The sequence below is a fragment of the Mandrillus leucophaeus genome, unplaced genomic scaffold, assembly GCF_000951045.1.
Source record: "Mandrillus leucophaeus isolate KB7577 unplaced genomic scaffold, Mleu.le_1.0 Scaffold1174, whole genome shotgun sequence".
NCBI lineage: Eukaryota > Metazoa > Chordata > Mammalia > Primates > Cercopithecidae > Mandrillus > Mandrillus leucophaeus.
Window position 1 is genome coordinate 548,090 of NW_012100032.1, and position 21,251 is coordinate 569,340.

Here is a 21,251-nt window from a genome sequence, read left to right on the forward strand (position 1 = left end):
ATCCTCTAAAGACCTATTAAAGACCCCTTCCATGACCTCCACGTTAAGAAGCTGGAGCTGAAGAGGGCATGTGTTGGATAAGACTCTTCACTGTAACAAAGCTGTCATCTAGAGTTACATCACAAATTTACCAGTTAATGGCAGTGTCCTAAAGTTGAGGAAGAATCACTGTCCTATAGAAACCCATGTCCTGATATGCCTGTACTGTTTCTGATTTCTATCTAGCCTAAATTCTGCTGCAATTTAGGGTCAATTCTTTCTTCTGTTGCTTTGATTGATGACAGAGAATAGCTGGGTTCTGTTTTCTATGTGACTAACCCTTTGAGATGAGAAGGAACTATTTTGGGGCTAGGAAGTTAATTAGGCAGTAGGATATTTGGTAGGAGTTTAAAAAGCGGAAGGCTCCACCTGCCAGAACTCTGAATGGGTTGGCCTGCCTGGAAAGCAGGGAAGGAATGAAATCATTGAAACCACGTGGGCAGAAAGGCAGCCACCATGGCCTCTTCTGTCCATTTAGAATACTCCCGACTTCAAAAATTAGTACAACATTTTAGCTAAGTGGAGGAAACAGAGGGAAGTCATATTTAGATTAGAATAAAAATTTATTTTTGTAAAGAATTATATTTTGTATTTGCAAAAGCTGAAAATGCTCATAAAAATTACCAGCCCAGAGCTTGGATTTCCAATGGATCCACCACGTGAGACAAAAGAGTCTGTCACTTCTTCTTGCCAGGTTTGGGGGCCTTTTCTAGACCTTGGATGTGTTTTCGAGGGAGCTGATACTCTTCTACAATCCAAAAAGCACACACTCCTCAGCGGAGCATGACCTGGCTCCGCAGCTGGCCCTCCACCAGTCCCCGTTGTCTCACAATGCCATTCCACCCAGCTCAAACTCAACTTCGGGACTGACCACTTACGCCTACACCTCAAGGCTGATGTGTATATTTCTGAAATTTTCACACTGAGAGCTACTTTCTGGGTATATTTCAGGCGTTTAAAATTCTTTCACAAAAGAGAATGTGTCCGTTCAGTCTGTGCTCCTCTCTCTTCCTCATAACATTTCTTCTCAGTACCTCCTATGGGGTTCTTCACATAAAGGGGCTCAATTCTAGAAGTTAACATGTCTAGAAGTAACATGCCATAGGCCATGGAATACATTTGCCTAAATGAGCACTTACTATATGCAGGCCCTGAGGGTGAAAAAGGCAAGGCTTCTGGCTCATGCAGCTCAGTCTGGCAGGAGGTTCAGACATTAGAAAAAATTAGCCAAGCTGCAGACATTAACCAGAAATATAAACACAATTGGAAAGTGCTACATTAGCAATGTTTAAAATGCTAATTTAGGGACAGGTCTCGCAGGACCCCTGGGCTGGGCCAGTGAGCCTCTGAGGTCAGGTGGGCTTAGGCGTGGGAGGGCATCCTAGGCAAGGGGATAGCCCAGGTGGAAGCATATGTGGGTGAACATGCAAGGAGAATCTGGGGAACTGCAAGGAGACCAGGACCGCTGCTGCCTGCAACGTGGGTGTAGGAGCTGCCAGAGAGAGCCTGCAGGGAAGGCTGGGGTAAGGCCAGGGTCAGGCTGGGAGGGTCTTGTTTATTGAGCTTAGGAGTTAATTCTGAAGGCATTGAAGAGGCATACAAAGTTTTTTAGAAGGGAGTGATGTGATCATATTTGTTTAAGAAAGCTGACTCAGGCAGAGATGTGAAGGCTGGTTTGAAGTGAGGACAAACTGGAGGCTGGGCTACCCAGAGTTAGTAGAAAGAACTTAGGCTTTAAGCCAGGCGTGGTGGCTCACGCCTGTAATCCCAGCACTTTGGGAAGCTGAGGCAGGTGGATCACCTGAGGTCAAGAGTTCAAGACTGGCCTGGCCAATATGGTGAAACCCCGTATCTACTAAAAATACAAAAATTAGCTGGCTGTGGTGGCATGCACCTATAATCCCAGCTACTTGAGAGGCTGAGGCACGGGAATCACTGGAACCCAGAAGGCAGAGGCTGCAGTGAGTGCAGTGAGCCAAGATTATGCCACTGCACTCCAGCCTGGGTGACAGAGCGAGATTCCGTCTCAAAAAAAAAAAAAAAAAAGAACTTAGACTCTGGAGTCTAAAAAAGTTCCGTGCCCAGATGTATCACTCAAGAGTCAGATCATCTCAGGGCCAGGCACAGAACCTCTCTGGGCCTCAGTTTCCTCATCTGCAAAACAGGTAACAGCTCTGCGGCATCATTATAATTAAGAGAGATGCCTGCAAAAACCCCAACAATGGACCTAGCACAAAAGTTTGGGTGCTCGCCGAATGTTTTATAAAAAGGGACCAACCAGGAAGAAAACTACTCTAATGGTGGAAAAGAAAACACTGAATTTCAAAGGAGCCAAAGGATCTGATTCAAACATTGGTTCCATCTTCTTGCTAGCCACTAAAATCTAAATGGAGAGAGAAAGAGTGTGTGTGTATGTGTATTATGCAAGTTGAGTTGGCAGGAAGGTCTTTGCTGAGCTAGACCAATGCCTCCACTCTTCAGAGGGGATGCTCACCAAGCAATAGCCAGCCGAGGTGGTGGACCTGGTTTCCCTGGATTTGCACCTGAAGGCTGTCCTTGGCCCCAGGGGCAGAAGTGACGGTGGTGCTAGCCTGGCATCGCTGCTGAAGGATGGCAGCCACTGAGTATGGGTCCAGACCATAGGCCTCCAAGTTCCGGACCACGGTCACCTGGGGGGACAGTGGGGACAGAGACTGACGGTGGTGACTGCATTCCCTTCCCTCCAGAGGGTCTTCCGGAGCCTCAGCAGCCTCCTCAGCCCATGTTCTCTGATGGTTCACCTTTCCTATAACCCTAGTAATTTTTTAATCCAAATAACTTATTTTTGTGCTTCTAAATTGATTCTCTTTACCCCATCCAATATATGTGTTATATATTTAGAGGGACAGACACTCTCTGTATCACATAGAATGTCTACCTTTTTTTTAAAGTTTTTTTATTTGGAGAATTTAAAACATAAATGAAAGCAGAATAGTATATAAACCCACATGTACCTATCACCAGTTTCAACGATTATCAACTCATGGCCAACTTTGATCCATCTATATCCCTGTCTACTCCCCACTCCTCTATTACTTTAAAGCAAAACTCCCCAGACATCAGATCATTTCATCTATAAATATTTCAGTATGTATCTCCAAAAGATAAGACTCATTTAAACATAAAAACAAAACCATCATCACATCTAAAAATAAATTAACAAACAATAGTTCCTTAATATCAAGAATCTAGTCAACAACACATGCATTTTTCTGTTACTCAACTTCACAAATGACAAGTATGTGACTTTGAGATAAAAAAGAAAAATATGAGTGCTTTTAAAATATCACAGTTCTCCTCCTTGTTGCTTTAAAACAAATTTTCATTCATAACTACAGATGGTAAAGTGTATTACTATCAGGGGTGTGTGAGGGATGACTGCTATCAATAAAGACTATAAAAGCTCCAACTACCTTATGCTTGTCAATGGGCTCCAGACCCAGAAAATCTTAGAATCAATAAGACGTTAGAGGACGTATCTCTTCCAACTGCCCACCTGATGCATGACCCCCCAACTACATCCTCCCCCAACAAGTGCCTAATCTTTGTTTGCAGACTCTCCAGAAAAAAATTCACTATTTTATGAAGCACCAATTTCAATTTTGGACAATTCTATTTGTCATTATTAACAGAAAATTAGTGTTTAAATAAACTATATATATGAAAATTATTTAGTTCGGTGTCTGGCACATAATTAAACTCAATAAATAGTGACTATTACTAATTATTATAAAGGTTATCATTACTGGTTCTCAATTATTGAGAAACAAGTATTTATATGCCAAGTACATTCTAAGTGCTTCAGCTTCATTTGATCCTCAAAATGCCTTACCAGCGAGGTATTATCCCCATTTTTCACAGAGTAAAACTCAGACAAATAGAGATGAAGTAACACATTCAAGGTCAGGCAGTGAGGCAATGGCTGCATTTGAACCCAGTCCTATCCAAAGCCCATGCTCATAACTGTACACTACTACAAAGTTCTTTATTTTGAACTCAACTCTGTTTTCTTGGAATTTCCACCCAATAACCTATTTCTGTCTTTTCAAGGCATATAGAATAAGTGCACTACTTTGCCAGGGGACAGCTCTGCACATATTTGAGGAGAGATGTCACTGGTTCCCTCCAACTTTGTGTTACCAAGCTAAACACACTCAGTTCCTTCAGCAAGTGTTTTACAAGTTATTTTCATTGAGTAAGGCCTAAGAGGTGAAAGAATATGTGAGAGCTGAATGCCCATAACATAGTTCTAAGAAAACAATAAAAATAAAATCTTGTTTACTTTTGGAACCAGGCTCTAGCAAGTTTCCTAAAACAAAATCCTAGAGTGAGCGGGGTCAGCTTTACGTATTTCATACAGAGCCCAGCCCAGGCACATAAACACGTTTCATAAAAAATCCTTGATGTATTTCAGGCCGATCTAAAACCTCCAATCACATTAGGGAGACCAGAACTTGGCAAGAACATTACATCACCATCCTTGAACTTTGTAAATTACCTTTTTATTGGAAGCTCTTTGTGCTAGGGTGATGTCAATTGGACAGATTTTCCCTTTCTTCACAATGGGCTCTTGTCCGGGAAAGGTCACTTGATAGGCAGGCTGTAATTTTTCCAAACACCTGAAGCAGAAGTTATGAGTTGCAAACTGATAAAGCCAACAGGAACCATTTCCTCATACCCCACTACCAGCAGGCAGTTAGGTGTAGGCTGAAATTGAAGGTTCACAACCTTGGTTGCATATTAGAATTATTCAAATCCCTAGGGAGCTGCAGCCAGATCAATGAAATCTGTATCTCTGACCAGGGCTACGTATTTTTTAAAGCTCCCTAAAGTACAGCCAAGGTTGACACCCACTGATTCAAACATGGGAACATCAGTGACTTGAGCCCCTGGAAACAGTCCACTGACCTGGCCTTTTGAGAATCTGCCCTGTCTGCCTTGTGGAGGCTACTACCTGTCTCAAGAATGTGCCTTACGCAGCCTATTGCCTGCGAGTGCTGCTTCACATTTCTGACATGTTTTATAGACCACTTTTACCACAAGGAGTTTCTACCTTTCATCTAACTAAGTTTTCTCTTGCTATCACATATATCAGGATCAATAAACTTTTTCTATAAAGGGCTAGACAGTAAGTATTTTCGGTTTTTTGGCGGTCACCTGGTCTCTTACAACTACTCAGTTCTGCCATTATAGCACAAAACCAGCGCACAGACAACACATAAATGGATATGGTTGTGTTCCAATAAAACTTTATTTACAAAAACAGGTGGCAGGCCAGATTTGACCCATGGGCTGTAGTTTGCTGACTCCTGATAATAAACTATTTTCAGTTACGTGGAAAACAAGGAATATTAAACATTTTTCCTTTAAAGACTTTAAGACACTTATCCCCAGCCTTCTTTTGCTTCTGCATCTTATTGAAGTTCTTATTTTTTATTTTTTTAAATGCCCTCACTTTAACAGAGTAAGTTCTTTTTTTGAGACAGGGTCTCATCTTGTCACCCAGGCTGGGGTGCAGTGATGGGAACATGGCTTAATGCAGCCTCCACCTCCTGGGCCCAAGCAATCCTACTGCCTTCGCCTCCCAAAGTGCTGGGACTACAGGCATGCACTACTAGGCCTGCCTGAAGTTCTTATTTTTAATTAGTGTTCCTTTTTGTTCTTCCTTTCAAGTTCTTCTATGTCATATTGGCTCAAATTATTCCAAAGATCCCCCAAATCACAGTTCCTCAAGCCTGTGTTTATGTACACTGACTTGGTATGAATTACAGAAAGAAAATCAAAGGCTAAGATAGTGACAGTATTAAAGTTCAATTTGATCGATATTAAGGGGAGGGGATAGAAAAGTTGGAGAGGCAATGCCCGTTACCTGGTCAGAAGACTGTCCCATGGAAGCTTCATGACTATATGCTGTTCATTTTTCTCTAAGATGCAGTCACATAGGATGGGATCCAATTTCACAAGACTAAAGGGAAAGAAGAGGCAATGAAGAAATCCTAGACTTGTCCCTTCTGACCTGAAGGCTAACTCAGGATCCATCTCTCACACGGCTTTTATAGACATTCAGGATATGAATCAATTATGGGCCCACAGTCCAAAAGGCAATGCACCTTATGGGTGGGAGGTATACATATGCTTTCCTAGGAAAAGCAGGAGGTGGAAGGGAAAGTGAGATGGGATAAATTTGAAGATCAGAAGCCTTAGCTACTAAGCATGTGAACAAAGCTTTCTAAGCTTAGCATCACAACTGGCTAGTGAGGAAGAAAGAAAGAAGTGGGGATCTTTAAAATGAAGGTGTTGGCCAGGTGCAGTGGCTCACACCTGTAATCCCAGCACTTTGGGAGGCTGAGGAGGGAGGATCACCTGAGGTCAGAAGTTCAAGACCAGCCTGGCCAACATGGTAAAACCCCGTCTCTACTAAAAATACAAAAATTAGGCTGGGCACGGTGGCTCACCATACCTGTAATCCCAGCACTTTGGGAGGCCCGACGGGTGGATCACTTGAGGTCAGGAGTTCGAGACCAACCTGGCCAACATGGTGAAACCCCGTCTCTACTAAAAATACAAAAGTTAGCTGGGCGTGGTGGCACATCTCTGTAATCCCAGCTACTTGGGAGGCTGAGGCAGAAGAATCGCTTGAACCTGGGAGGCAGAGGTTGCAGTGAGCAGAGATTGTACCATTGCACTCCAGCCTGGGCAACAAGAGCAAAACTCCATCTCAAAAATAAAAATAAAACATAAAATAAAATGAAGGTATTAGATTAAGCTGGTATGTCTCAACTTTTTATCATGATGATTTTTTTAAAAGTGAAAAAAAAAAATTTTTTTTGAGATGTGGTTTCACTACGTCACCCAGGCTACAGCGTAGTGGCAAGATCATTGCTGACTGCAGCCTCAACCTCTTGGGCTCAAGCAATCCTCCCACCTCAACCTCCCAAGTGGCTGAGACTACAGGCATGCCCTACCAGGCCCGGCTAATTTTTGTATTTTTTGTAGAGACAGAGTTTCATCATGCTGCTCAGGTGGGTCTCAAACCCCCGGCCTCACGTGATCCTCCTGCCTTGACCTACAAAAATGTTGGGATTACAGACACGAGCCACAGTGCCTGGCCATTAAAGTAAAAAACAATCAATGGAACTCTCTTCATCTGGTAGTTTACCATCTGTATCCCCTTTTAAGAAAATAATACCATAATGGGTACAAACATACAGTTAGACAGAAGAAATAAGTTTAATCTTTGAGAGCAGAGTAAGGTGACTGTAATTAACAATGTATTGTGTATGTCAAAATAGCTAGAAGAGAGGACTTAAAATGTTCTCAGCACATAGAAACGGTAAATACTCGAGGTGATGATACCCCAAACACCCTGTCTTGATTATTATACATTCTGTGCATGTAACAAAATACCACATGCACCCCATAAATATGTACAAATATCAATAAAAATAAATACCAAATGCTATGACTTCAGTAAATTCTTTGTAAGCTTACATTTTATTCCTCACAATAGCCAATTAAAGATGATTCATGGGTATTTGTGAGAGATATTTACCTAGTCTGTAGTCAATGTTGATAGTATACATGGATCTGAACACCCCAGACAATAACTCTGAGTGTCCACAGCCCATGGTTTGGAAACCACTGGTCTTAATTACCTCCAAGATGCTATGGTTTTCTATTCTCCCTCCCCAAATGTGTCTATGTCTGCTAAAGACAAAAACCCAATAAGACAGATCTAGTGCTTCTCATGCACTCACTTTTTGTTGTCTGCATCAACCAGGTCATTTTTCTTGGCGTAGTTAATGATGATCGTTCGGACCTCACTGCCCTCCAGAAAGCTGCCCTTCCTAGGTGAGGAGAAGTGACCCACGGGTTAGTTCATGCTGTGCCATGAGACAAAATGTAGATGCCCAGACTCACTCCCTGCCGAGCAGGGGACTTTCCTTAGCTTTCGGCCTCTAGTTTCTTCCCTTTTCCTGACTGAAGTGAGCATGACCATGTGAAGAATAATTACAGGCAGAAAAGGTTAAGACCTACTCGTTCATTTAGTCCAGAGGAACTTGCCCAGGGAAGGAGGCTGGAAGCTGGATTTTGGAGAAGGGAACAGGGGCAGAGCAGGTTTTGCCAGTTGCAAAAGAGCACTACTCAGGTTGAGAGGAACTGTAGGCCAGAACACCAAGCAGGCAGAGAAGGGCTGCTCTCCAAAAACTCACTTGTGGCCAGACTCCTGGAAGAGCAGGGTCATGCTGGCTGGGACACAGTAGAGGGGTTTTATATCTGGAGGGTGATAGGGCTGTTCCCTGCTACCCTCCTGGATAGTCTGGGAGGTCGGGGAGGGCTCGGGTATGACGAAAGATGTAATCCTAAAACCCAGCAGAAGGAAAGAAAAAACACATTTTATACTAGCATCTCAGCAATCCCCAGTCCGTGGCCCAGGTGCCCTGGGGCCAGCTGGGCTACAGTGACAGGCCCCCTGCACTCACCTCGGGTGTTTCCAGTCCACAGCCACAATGCTCTCCACCCCTTTGCTCAGCTCCTTCACCTGTATAATCTGCTCCTGCTGCATTTGCTGCAGGAACTTAGAGAGCTAAGGGAGAGAGGGCCAGTGGTAGGGGACTTCATTGATTCCACACACATACTGAGCACCCAGGATGTGCCAGAGTGAGCTAGGCAGGGACTGTGCAGGGATATGAGACAGCCCCTGCCTTCATCAACCAGGAACTGGGAGGCCCCCAACCTGAGGGTCAGGGAGCAAGAAGCTGCTAGAGACTAATTAGTGAGGCCGTTCAGAACTCTAATCAGATATAAAGGGATCAAAGGGGAAAGGAGAGTGGGTGCCACCAACTGCTTCAGCCCAGAGAGAGTTTCTTTCTTCCCCCTTATACTTAGAGTCAAAAAGCTTAATTCTAGCCTGAGCCCGGTACACAGGAATTCCCCAGTGTCCATCTGGCTTATGTCATATGTGCCCCTACACAACTCTCTGCATGGGATCTGCAAAGAAGATCCTTGCTTACCTTTTTGTAGCTTGACTTCTTTATGTCCAGTTGTCGTCCTTCGGGGCTGATGGCAGATGGAAAAGGCAAGTTAAGCTAATGAGCAGTCATGCTGGGACCTGCCTGACACTGAGAGGAGGGCCTTTTTCCTCAGCCTTCCTCCCCCACCTTCAGAGAGAGGCCACTGTGCCAGAACTGTCTGCCCAGGGGTGACATCAGAGAGGGGCACAGACTATGGGACATTCTAAATCAATGCTATTAAACAGAACTTTTCACAGATGTGGAATGTTCTCTGTGTTATCTAATAGGGCAGCCATTAGCCACATGTGGGTAGTAAGCACTTGAAGTGTGACTGTGACCAAGGGAACTGAATTTTAAATTTTATTTACTTTAAATTAATTTAAGTTGAAAATAGTGACATGTGGCCAGTGGCTACTGCATTGGATACAACCTTAGATTCCTCCCACACCAGACAACCTTCTGTGGCCTCCAAAGTTGCAACAGCAAACTCACACTGTGGGCAGCCAGGCCTGGAGTGGGGCCCAGCAAGCCACAGTCTGGGGTCAGGTCTGGCCAACTAATTATCTACTGTCTATGGTCACATTAGTGCTACAATGGCAGCATCAAGTAGTTGCAACAGAGATGGTATGATCTGCAAAACTGAAAATACTCATATTTACTATCTGGCCCTTTACAGAAAAACGTGCTGACCCCTGCGCTACAGCAATTAGTTTTGGAGGGGACATTCCCGATAAAAGCTATGATCTTTTCCTCTCTCCAGAACTTACATCTTCTCTCGAAACATGACATGTAGTAGCAGTGGATTCTCGAGGAGTCCTTCTAAAATCCACCCCAGGATCTTATCCTACAGAGAAGGGGCCCCCTTTACCCTGTATCTGCAACCCAAGAAAGTCAGGACAGATTACCAAGTATCCCTCCACACACCCCAGACACCACAGTTACACAGGATAGCTTAAAGATGCCCAAATATAAATGGGAAGACATTACATTAAGAATCACCTTTTAAAAAAATCACAGCCAGATTCTCAAAAAGAAATAAATTCAGGCCGGCAACAGTGGCTCACGCCTGTAATCCCAGCACTTCGGGAGGCTGAGGCAGGCGGATCACTTGAGGTTAGGAGTTCAAAACCAGCCTGGGCAACATGGTGATACCCCATCAATACTAAAAATACAAAAATTAGCTGGGTATGGTGGCATGTGGCTGTAATCCCAGCTACTCAGGAAGGCTGAGGCAGGAGAATCTCTTGAACTTGGGAGGCAGGGGTTGCAGTGAGCTGAGATTACGCCACTGCATTCCAGCCTGGGTGACAGAGTGAAACTGTGTCTCAAAACAAAAAATAAATAAATAAATAAATTCAATCTCAGGGTAAAAATCAATAAGCAAACCTCCTGACATGATAGTATTTACCGAATGCTTATTATATTCCAGGTTATGTAATCTTTACAGCAATCCCATGATTATTAGAAATTAGGACCCAGAGAAGCCCAGTAACAAGCTAAAATGCACCTTGCTCGAACACCCTGGAGACCTAGCAGTTGAGCCCGGATGGCTGTCTTCAAAATCCAGGTTCTATCCACATGCAATACTACCTCTCCTGGTGACTTGTGTTTTGGATGGGGTGGGCCGGGACAGGGTGTTCACACGAATTCTTCTTCCTAACAAAACCTAATGTGGCCCCCCCACATACTTTTCAGAAGAGTGAGGAGGTTGAATGTTCCAGAAGAAGCTTCCTGACAAAGAGGCTGCCCTGGGACACTTCCTGCACAGGACACGCTGCCCGATTTGTGAGGTTGCCCAGAACCCCCATGGCAGAGGCAGTGTTTACAGAATCTCAGGAATTTTAACTTTTCAGTCCTTAATATCCTTTCATTGGCTAAAATTTAAGATTTTGTTTTAACAGCCCAGCAAGCTAAGAATTAACTTTTTAGAACCCAGGAACCAATATATTTGTCAGATAAGCCTTCCCCTCCACTCTTTCCACAGCATGTCCCTCAACCAGTCCCTGTATCGGCCCCATTCTGTCCTACTACCAAGGAGCACACGTGAGATCCCGGCCCTGGCCTCCAGCCCACATCAGTGCCTTCCATACCAGCAGGAGAACATGTGGCAGCCAAGGAAAGTGCTGGTGAGTAAAGGGAGGTCAGCCTTTTTGACTCGGCACTTCAAGGCATGCAAGAAGCATTGCTGTAACAGCTCATCCATTTGCTCTGCAGGGAAAAGACAAGAGCCACATCCTTCCTGAGGGATACAGAACACCTGGTACAAGAAAACGACCCCCAGCTTCATCCCTACTTCGCCCCCTTGGCTCTGAAAGGAACCTATTCCCAGGTACCAAAGCTCCCAGCCTCTCTTGAGCACTGAGACTTTCAAGAGGGTTGACCCCAGAGAAGGAGTCAAGCCAAAAAGTCCCACCAAGCTAGGAGTGTTCACCCAGAGAAGCTGAGCCAGAAGAAACCTTGGAGGGCTTTGTAGCTGAAAACAGGCAAATGCCAGGGCAGATTAGCACCCAGGAAGACATGACTTACGTGGAAAGGACTCAAAAACAAGATGTGAAAGGGCGCTGCGCCACCCTCACAGAAAATAAGGACCTTCCCCTCCTCCCCTGGGAGCTTAACGGCCATTCTAGTCAGCAGTGGAGTGGAGCTCGTCAGGCTCCTAAATTGAGAGGTGGGGAGATGGGCTCTTCTCCTCCTAGAGTTATACCTTGAAGCGTTTTGCTATCTGTGGAGTCTTGGTTCAGGCCCCCTGTGCTGGTGTCTTCTGGGGCTTCTGAGAGAGACTTCTCTTCACATGCCTGGTGAGCCTCCCCATTCTCCTCTTCCCCCTCCAGGATCATGTGCCTCATGTCTCCCTGCAGGGTGGAGTCCACCTGGACAGATCCCTTCTCTTCACTGAGATCTGCTGAATCCAGGGCCAGTGGAGCAATGGAAGGTGGAGAGGACTTGTTTCCAGATCGCCTGGAAAAATCTCATGTCAGAAACATCAAGCAGCAGCCCCAATACTCTCCAACCCTGGCCATGGAAGAGTCAGCAGTGAGGTCAGAGACAGCAGACAGCCAATAGGCAGGAGTGGCCAGGAGGGGGCAGAGAGCCTGTGCCTTCATCTCAAGCATACTTTTAATTCCGGGCCCCCAAAAGTTCCATGCCTCAGTTTCCTCATCTCTGAAATGGGGAGAATAAATCTTGTCTCCTCCCTATCCCAAAAGAATAATACTATTAATAGACATCCCAAGACTGAGAGAGATTAAAGGAGTTTAAGATAAACTCCCAAAAATGTTCCCTTCATCTGAGTTAATAATAAAACCAATTTGAATTAAATATGAACATTAAGATCGCAAATGCATCTGTAATATCTGTTTGGTGAAAGGCAAACCCAGGGTTCAGCATATGTAATGAAACACAAACACCTGGACCTGCAAAATCAGTGGCTTCTGTGTTACATCAAATGCAGTCTAACGTGGAAAGCAGAGATTGCCATGGTTTTATGCCACTAAGCCTTAGGAAGACAGCAAAAAAGGAGATGCCACATAGCAAAGCACATAGAGCAGTAAAAAGCTTTATCTTAGTCAACATTATGCAAATCAAACTAAGTTTTAACTAATAGCTATGGCAAGGCTTCTCAGTATTGTTCACAGTAAAGCCAAAGGGTATGTTTAGGCTATTCTGATCAGCTAAATACCATAAATATTTTTTTCAAGGTGCAAGGAGAGAACCAAAGCAGCTGCTGCTAAAATAACTTAGACAACCTGACCTTGATTGCTGTTGCCCGGACTGCTAGTTAAACAACAGGTGCTAGGAGAACATCAGTCATCAGCCCTCAAATATCTAAAAACAGGCTAAAACGAGGTTGTACCTCCAGCAAAGGAGGGCTCAGACAGTACTTGTAAAATTAATAACTCTGGCCGGGAGTGGTGGCTCACGCCTGTAATCTCAGCACTTTGGGAGGCCTGGGTGGGCGGATCACATGAGGTTAGGAGTTCGAGACTAGCCTGGCCAACATGGTGAAACCCTGTCTCTGCTAAAAACAAAAAAATTAGCTGGCTGTTGTGGGCACATGCCTGTAATCCCAGCTACTCGGGAGGCTGAGGTAGAAGAATCACTTGAATCGAGAAGCGGAGGTTGCAGTGAGCTGAGATTGCGCCATTGCACTCTAGCCTGGGCAGCAGAGCAAGACTCCATCTCAAAAAAAAAAAAGGCTAGGTGCAGTGGCTCACGCCTGTAATCCCAGCACTTTGGGAGGACGAGGCGGGTGGATCACGAGGTCAGGAGATGGACACCATCCTGGCTAACATGGTGAAACCCCATCTCTACTAAAAATACAAAAAATTGGCCGGGCGTGGTAGCAGGCGGCTGCGGTCCCAGCTACTCGGGAGGCTGAGGCAGGAGAATGGCATGAACCTGGGAGGCGGAGCTTGCAGTGGGCTGAGATCAAGCCACTGCACTCCAGCCTGGGCAGCAGAACAAGACTCCATCTCAAAAAAAAAAAAAATTAGTAATTCCAAGACTGGGCTAGAAAATATAAGAATGAATCTATATCAACAGGCCACAATACTTCGCTAAATGTGTTTTTTGAGAAAATCACTGCTTACTGTTTTGCTAAAATGAAAAGAAAATAACCAGAAAATGAACAGGTATGGGTCTCAAGAATGCAACCTTTACAGTCAGAATGTGTTACTTCCATGAGGAGGAGGAGTCTGGAATGTGAAATCTGAATAACATAAAAGTAATCAGGTTATAATCCTGGTATCTAAAGGTCTACCCTGCCGTGATTTGGATTCAGAAGCACTCATCATGGGGCCACATGATGCCTAAAATGTGCATGGCAGCTAGGGCCAGATTGACCAGGGCTATAAAAAAGTGAGTATCACTGTATTGAGAGGAGAGCAGATGATCCCTAAGGCCTTCTTTTGGGTCTAAGATTTATAATTCACTTAGAAAATAAAGTTCTCTCTCATTACTTGTCCAAGCAGGGGAAAAAATATTTTCTTTATATTTGGCAAGGAAATGAAAGTCTGGGGTTAGCAACTTGCTTAAAGACATGGCTAGGACCAACACTCTCACTCCTGAATCTCAGGCCCCATCCTCTACCCAGCTGCCCCGGTTCTCCGTAAAACAGAAGAAACTCTGTACCCACCACAAGTGGTCTTGGTAAGTATGGAGCACAGAGAAGCCCCTTCCCTTCAGGCCTGAAGTGAGCATCTCAGCTGTGGACATGGCTGCGACTCCAATGGCGACAGGGGCTCTAAGAAGAAGGAAGCCAGAGACCAGGGTCAGGGAAAGCCTACGGGAAGGGCACATGTTAGGATCATCTTCTGACACATGTGGTAAAAATACCAACGTTACCAATTTGAAGGTCTTGTATCACAGAACCAAACTCAGTCCACTCTCAGTTTTCTTCAGATTACCTATAAATATTACTTTCAAAAATCCCTTGACCAAACATTAAACTTCTGTATTAGGAACTCCTCTGTTGACTTTATCACTGCCTTTGTTTTATTCCTGCTGTGAATTAAATCCAGGTAGGTCTTGGAAGGATATTTAATGTTCCCTTTCATTAATTTCAAAAATATAAATTATCTCCTCTACCTTAAAGAAGTCATAGTCATCCCACAAGGAAGTTTAAAGGGGAGGCAATTCATATATGATAAATTAGGCTGAGGGATGCCATAGGGAAGAGGGAAGAGACACACGGTGGGGCCAACTAGAGAAGTTCCTTCTGAGTTGACTTTACAAGAGGGATTGCTCAGTGTAACTACGTATCTAAGAACTGGATGTTTCCAGGATATCAAAAACAACCACATATATAGTAACTACAGAAACTTCCAAAGCCCAGATGACAAATCTGTTAGCCCAGTGTTACTCAAGCATTGATCAATCAGATATTGCCTGTAAGGATGGGTGACTAGCTGGATAATAGTGGGGGAATAATACATAAGCCTGGCAAGGTAGCCAGGGTCCAAGTGAGAGTTCCCAACACTTGAACTTACTTTATACCTGGCAGCTCTGCTAACTGTACCAATAGGTCAGTTCCTGCCACAAAATCTGAATCTGGCTTCTTTCCCAGTTCTTAAAAGGTTTTTCTCATCTACCCCTGAAAGGTCAATGGCTTAAGAACTCCAGTCTTGAACATGACTTGTATTTTTAACAACCCCTCATATCATTACCCCCACCACAAACCATCCACAGCTCCACCCCCATATATACTCTAAAGGCTAAAGTGAACAGGCCAAATATTCATTTACATAGTTTCCTCCTATCTCAGATAAAATATTGGGGGAAAAAAACGGTAACATCATCATTCTTTTCAACTGTAATTTCTGCTACAGGTAAATAAAAGTTTTTAGGTGCTTGGTTCCAAAGCATTTAAGGAAAATAGAAGAATATGAGTAGCAGAAAAAAGAACTTTGAACACTGACCCCTATCATGCCTACCATCGCTCTTTCCGTCTCTCTCAAAGAGAGACTCTATCAAAATAACGAGTTCACCTTGGCCATCTCCATAAAAAAAAAAAAAAAATAGTAAGATGTAATTTTTCACTCACTAGGATAACACAAATGAAGATGACCCATCATATCCAGTATTGGTGAAAGTATAGGGAAATAGGCTCCATATATGCTGCAGGTAGGTGTAAAAACTGATACAGCTTGTTTGTAGGAAAACAGAAAATACACATGATCTTCAACCTAACAATTCTGCATTTTAGTATCTACGCTGGAAAAATACTGGCAACAGTGTCCCTAGAGGCATTAATAAGATAACGTTTGTAATAGAGACAAATTGGAGGCAACCTCAATGTCCACCAGGAGGGGGCCTGTTCCATCATCACACAACAGGTAAAAAGATTTGGCAGATCTGTGTGTTCTTATTTAACACACAGTTAAATTTAAATGTGTATTAAGTTAGTATGTCCACATTTAAATACTAAGATGTAACAGTTTAAAAATGAAAATTAAAAAAAGAAAATGTCCACACAATATTAAGTGAAAACATAACACATACACAGTATAATTTTGTTTGAATTTTAAACACACACCCCCTAAGCCAGGTATTTTTATACGCACATGTATATATGTGTAGAACAACAACAAGAAGGACACACATCAAAATGATAATGGTTATTTCCAGGAGAAAAAGATTGTGGGCTAAGGGGGGCTTTTAATTTTTCAGAGTTGTTCATACAATTACTTCTTATTTTTAAAAAGAAGCAGTGGAGGCTAGACACAGTGGCTCATGCCTATGATCCCAACTCTTTGGGAGGCCAAGGCAGGAGTATCGCTTGAAGCCAACAGTCTGAGACCAGCCTGAGCAACAGAGTGAGATCCTGTCTGTATATAAACTGTATCTCAATAAAGCTATCAAAAATAATTAAAAGATGAGGATAATGATATGGATATAGGGAAAAAGCATGAGGGTGATGAAAGATAACGAAAAAACAAAAAAGGTCACAAACAGACGGAGACTAAGAAGACACGACAACTAAATGCAAATTGGTATTTTACATTGGATATGTGAAGAGAAAGAAGACACCAGTGAAAAAACTGAGAAAATATGAATAAAGTCTGTAGTTTAGTTAGCAGTATTTTGCCAATGTTAATTCCTTGGTGGTAATAATCTATGTTGTGGTTATGTAAGAGGCTACCATTAGAGGAAGCTGGGTAATGAGCATGTCAGAACTCTACTATCTTTGCAACTCTTCTGTAAATCTAAAAAAATAAAATAAAATAAAATAAAAATGCTAAGTTGAAAGAAAACAGAGCAGCAACAGCAAACAGCAAATATACTCTGCCGAGATGCATGGACTCCCCATAGGTTTGCTGCCATTCCCCTGCTGGCCCACTCTGCTTCTTCCAAAACCGATTTTTGCTTTCACTCTTTTGTTCATATGCTTTATAAGCTGTTATTCCCCTCCAACTTCTCTTTTACACAAGTATTTCCCCCAAAGGCACAGTTGCCTGGCACAGTACCTGTTCCCCACCAAGGAAATGGCACAGAGGTCGCCCTTCTGTACCTGAGGCAGACCAGCAGGGGGCATCACTAGTCCAGGCAGCATCAAATCTGCAATGAACAAAACAAAAACATCACAACCTGCATTCGGCCTCCATCTAACTCTGTGTTTTACTTCATCATTTCCTGACTCACTCAACGAAAAAATAGTTATTAGGTATCAACTATGTTATTCATAATAAAAATGAAAAATAGCAACTTCAGTATCAGACCTTCTCCCCTCAGGGGGTTAAAGGTCAAACAGAGTTTGAGTGTCCTGGCTGGGTGCAGTGCCTTATGCCTGTGGCTTACGCCTTTGATGAGCCCTTCGCCCATCCAATAGCAGGATATTTATTTTTATTCAAATGGTGGTTTCTAAGTCAGAAGTGGGAACCTTCACTTCCTCTCCAGACTCAGCTCCTAACATTCTCCTGACAAAAAAGAGGTACTTTTAGCCAAGTGCAGTGGCTCACGCCTGTAATCCCAGCACTCTGGGAGGCTAAGGTGGGGGCAGATCACTTGAGGTCAGGAGTTCGAGACCAGCCTGGCCAACACGGTGAAACCCTGTCGCTACTAAAAATGCAAAAATTAGCCAGGCGTGGTGGCGCACTCCTGTAATCACAGTTACTCAGGAGGCTGAGGCAGGAGAATCCCTTGAACCTGGGAGGCAGAGGTTGTAGTGAGACGAGATCATGCCACTGCACTCCAGCCTGGGCGACAGAGTGAGATTCCATCTCAAAAAAAAAAAAAAAAAAAAAAAGTTTGAGTAGCCTATAACATGATCTGTCTTGTCCTATTTCCTAAATTCAGCTTATTGATTTATGGTATAGCACATGGTGGCTAACAAAGTACTTTCACAACACTTATTTAAGCCTTACAACAGGGCCAGAGAGGCCCAGAGATCTTGTGGAATCAGCCAAGTGAGAAACATAAAACGAACAGGAGAAAAAATTCCATTTTTCAACCACACAAACACAAGAAATGGGTAAGTTTATTACACCAGTTGGCTTTTGCTAAGTAGGTTTCAGCCAATAGCCAGAATATAGGAAAATCCTATTACCTGCTCCCCCTACCAGTTTCTCGAGTACCAGAGGCCATGTTGTAAAGGTTGGCAGAAGATCAGGATAGGACCACAGCGTGTACACTGTACAAAAAGACATCCAGAAAACACTATTACCAAAAAGCCAATCTTTTCGAGAAATGGAAAAACCTAACACTATGGTCGCTTTAACTAGAATACAGGAAAGAAACTCAACTCAAAGCTAAAGAGAAGGTTGTAAGGGGATGCCCAGAGAGGTTTCATTTTTGAGGAAGGAAAAAACCTAAGGAACTGAGTGTCACTTGAAATTTGGCGGCACCTGGATTGCAGCAGCAGAAAATGGCCACAGTGGACAAAAAAGTGAGGGCAGAGAACCAATGAAGCTTTTATTTATGGCTTCAGAAGCAAGTAGCCTAAGAACAGGAAGCCAGCTGTATAAAATTTGGAAACTTTCCCATGTTTACCATTTTTATCCCCTCTGTTTCCATAGTGATTAGCAGTAAAAACCCCTAGGTCAAAAAGCATTGTGGTTGTCTTCAGGTACAGCAGGGACGTAAGATCAGGGGCACGAGTGGCCTACGGATATTGCATTGCACTGTTGCAGCCAACCCTGGAGGATGAAAAGCCCCAAGTTACAAAGTAGGTGTCAGCAGCTATGGAAAAGAGAAAAGGAGACTGAGTCCCTGAGATTTGTGACAGAGAAGGCAAAGATTCCTAGAGAGCCACTCAAAGCCTAAAAAATCCCTGTGAGACATATGGTTAAAGAACATCATGAAAACAGCTGGATACGTAGCTTATCAATCCAGCTTCATTCCTATTACAGTATCTCTTTTCAGTATTTTAGGAAAATCCTGCTACAGACAGTTTTAAGAAACATTTTTTAGGCTTGGCACCCTGCTCATGCCTGTAATCCCAACACTTTGGGAGACTGAGGCAGGAAAATCACTTGAGCTCAAGAGTGCAAGACCAGCCCGAGCAACACAGTGAGACCCTGTCTCCACCAAAAATGTTCAAAGTAGCCAGACATGGTGGCATATGCCTATAGTCCCAGCTACACAGGAGGCTGAGACGGGAGGATCCCTTGAGCACAGGAGGTTGAGGTTACAGTTAGCTACGATCACACCACTGCCCTTCAGCCTGGGTGACAGTGTAAGATCTTGTCTCTAAAAAATATATATATTTTTGGCCAGGTACGGTGGCTCACGCCTGTAATCCCAGCACTTTGGGAGGCCAAGGCACGTGGATCACAAGGTCAGGAGATCAAGACCATCCTGGCTAACACAGTGAAACCCCGTCTCTACTAAAAAATACCAAAAAATTAGCCGGGCGTGGTGACAGGCGCCTGTAGTCCCAGCTATTCGGGAGGCTGAGGCAGAAGAACGGTGTGAACCCAGGAGGCAGAGCTTGCAGTGAGCCGAGATCACGCCACTGCACTCCAGCCTGGGCGACAGAGCAAGACTCCGCCTCATGGAGACATGCCCTGAAATTCCATGCTTTTCAAGATCGCTGCTCTATCCCTAGTCGACCCACTGTAAACTTCTCAGCCACTGTTCCTTCATCTCAGAACTTCCCTTTGCAACCACCCTTACTTACTATGTTAGCCCTTTTTTAACCCCTCCTATAGTGGTTTTGCATAAGAGAAAACCTTTTACGTCCTAGAATTGGAAGATTCAATTCTAGGAACACTAAGTCCACAAAGATCCTTGGGGATGGTATTGGGAGATTTTGTGCTTGCTTATTTTATGCAAGACAGGTTAATGGAAGAAACAGAGAGAAGCAGATGTTAGGCGAGAACTACCTAATGGTAATGGCCATCTTCATCCTGTTGTCATACCTGTTGGATACAGATTTTTCTCCAGTTCAAAGAGGATGGGGTTACCACCACTCACGTACACAGTCACTGCATCCCCTTTGTAAGCATACAACTTCACAATGTTGAGTTCCTCCTTTCCAGGTACTAACTCAGAGACTTGATCAGTTCCAAGGGTGGGGAAAGCAGTTGTCACATCAGCTCGAAGCTTTCTCCTGTAGAAAGCACACCAGCACTGTGAATGCTGCCTGTACAGACTTTTAATAAATATCAAGAACTCAAAAGTGCTCACTATAAAATCACAAGGGCAAAAGAAAGATTGCCTGGTTTATGATGTCCTAGTCTCACACACTCTTCCGAAACATCCTAAACTCTTTTTCATCCATTCTAATCTATTTTCACTCATTCCTGGGGTATGCCTTTCCATTTTATGGGTGGGAAAACAGGCCCAGTGCACAATCCAAGTTAGCCTGACACAGGAAACAGCCCTGCCTTCCTGACTTCATGCCTAGCCCTTGGGCCCACTCCTTTCTCATATATGCTTCGCAAATCTGTCAGTTTATGATTAAATAACTATGCCATGAGACCTACAGACAACTATAAAGCATTGGTTACAAAATTTCAAATACAGTCTCCATTTGTGACCCTGTCTGAACAGATACATTTCTTACCACATGTGCCTTATTCCCTCCCACCTCAGTTTCCAGCTGTCTCTCCTGCCAGAAGTAATCACCAGTCATTTTTTTCTCTTATACTTTTAATTCTTGGTATCCCATCCGATCTCTTCCAAGGGGTATTAATCTCTTTGGAGGGCAAGAATCCCGTATTCCTTCATTTCTGCATTCTCCACAACCCCTTAAATAGTGACTGCACACAGTAAACGCTGTCTTAACTACGTTTTATTTTAAACTCACTAGACTATCCAAAAGACAGCCAGGTCCCCCTCCATCCTCACTTCAAAATGTGTCTAACCCACCCTTGCCTCCTGGGGTCCCTTCCCTGGCATACCCCTCGGCCTCCACCCGAGGATGTCGGCCGAGAATAGCGAGGGCTATGGGCCAGCCGGGCCCAAGAGATGTCTGGTTGTTCTGGTGGCAGAGCAGGCCCCTTTCCTCCCTCACCTGTCCGACCCCTTGATGGCCGTGTTGGACTTGACCCGAAAGGCCTTGGCAAACATGTCTGCTGGGGTGGCCTGGGGAAGAGAGCACAGAAGTCAGGGAATGTCAAGAAAGCGAGGGCGCAGCGGCTGCCAGGCCCACGGCTCTGAGGGTATCCATGCTGGGGCCCGGCCGCGAAAAAGGCCCGGCTGGAAACCAGGGCCGCGCAG

At 44.1% G+C, this 21,251-nt stretch overlaps 1 protein-coding gene across 2 annotated transcripts; it reads right to left on the reverse strand.

Moving 5' to 3' along the window:
- Positions 1-583: 583 nt before the first annotated feature.
- On the reverse strand, positions 584-21,251 carry EIF2D (eukaryotic translation initiation factor 2D). Of its 2 annotated transcripts, XM_012001102.1 has the most exons (15): positions 21,046-21,251; positions 19,949-20,139; positions 18,136-18,219; positions 17,057-17,147; positions 14,227-14,334; positions 11,797-12,050; positions 11,183-11,300; positions 9,093-9,138; positions 8,562-8,665; positions 8,292-8,441; positions 7,836-7,925; positions 5,948-6,043; positions 4,577-4,697; positions 2,534-2,708; positions 584-787 (listed from the first exon to the last, which is right to left on the reverse strand). In XM_012001102.1, exons 1-15 carry the CDS (start codon positions 21,099-21,101, stop codon positions 717-719), a joined length of 1,755 nt encoding a protein of 584 aa, XP_011856492.1. In that variant the 5' UTR covers positions 21,102-21,251; the 3' UTR covers positions 584-716. The 2 variants fall into 2 exon arrangements, with proteins under 2 accessions (XP_011856492.1, XP_011856498.1); XM_012001108.1 differs by lacking the exons at positions 11,183-11,300; positions 11,797-12,050.

Excerpts from the sequence above, each read along its gene's own strand:
- EIF2D (XM_012001102.1), bottom strand. The coding sequence starts at position 21,101 with ATGTTTGCCAAGGCCTTTCGGGTCAAGTCCAACACGGCCATCAAGGGG. Across the intron at positions 12,051-14,226 it reads ACTTACCAAGACCACTTGTG|GCGATCTGGAAACAAGTCCT; the intron begins GTGGGTACAGAG and ends AGATTTTTCCAG. Across the intron at positions 788-2,533 it reads CCTCGGCTGGCTATTGCTTG|AAGAGTATCAGCTCCCTCGA; the intron begins GTGAGCATCCCC and ends TTTGGATTGTAG.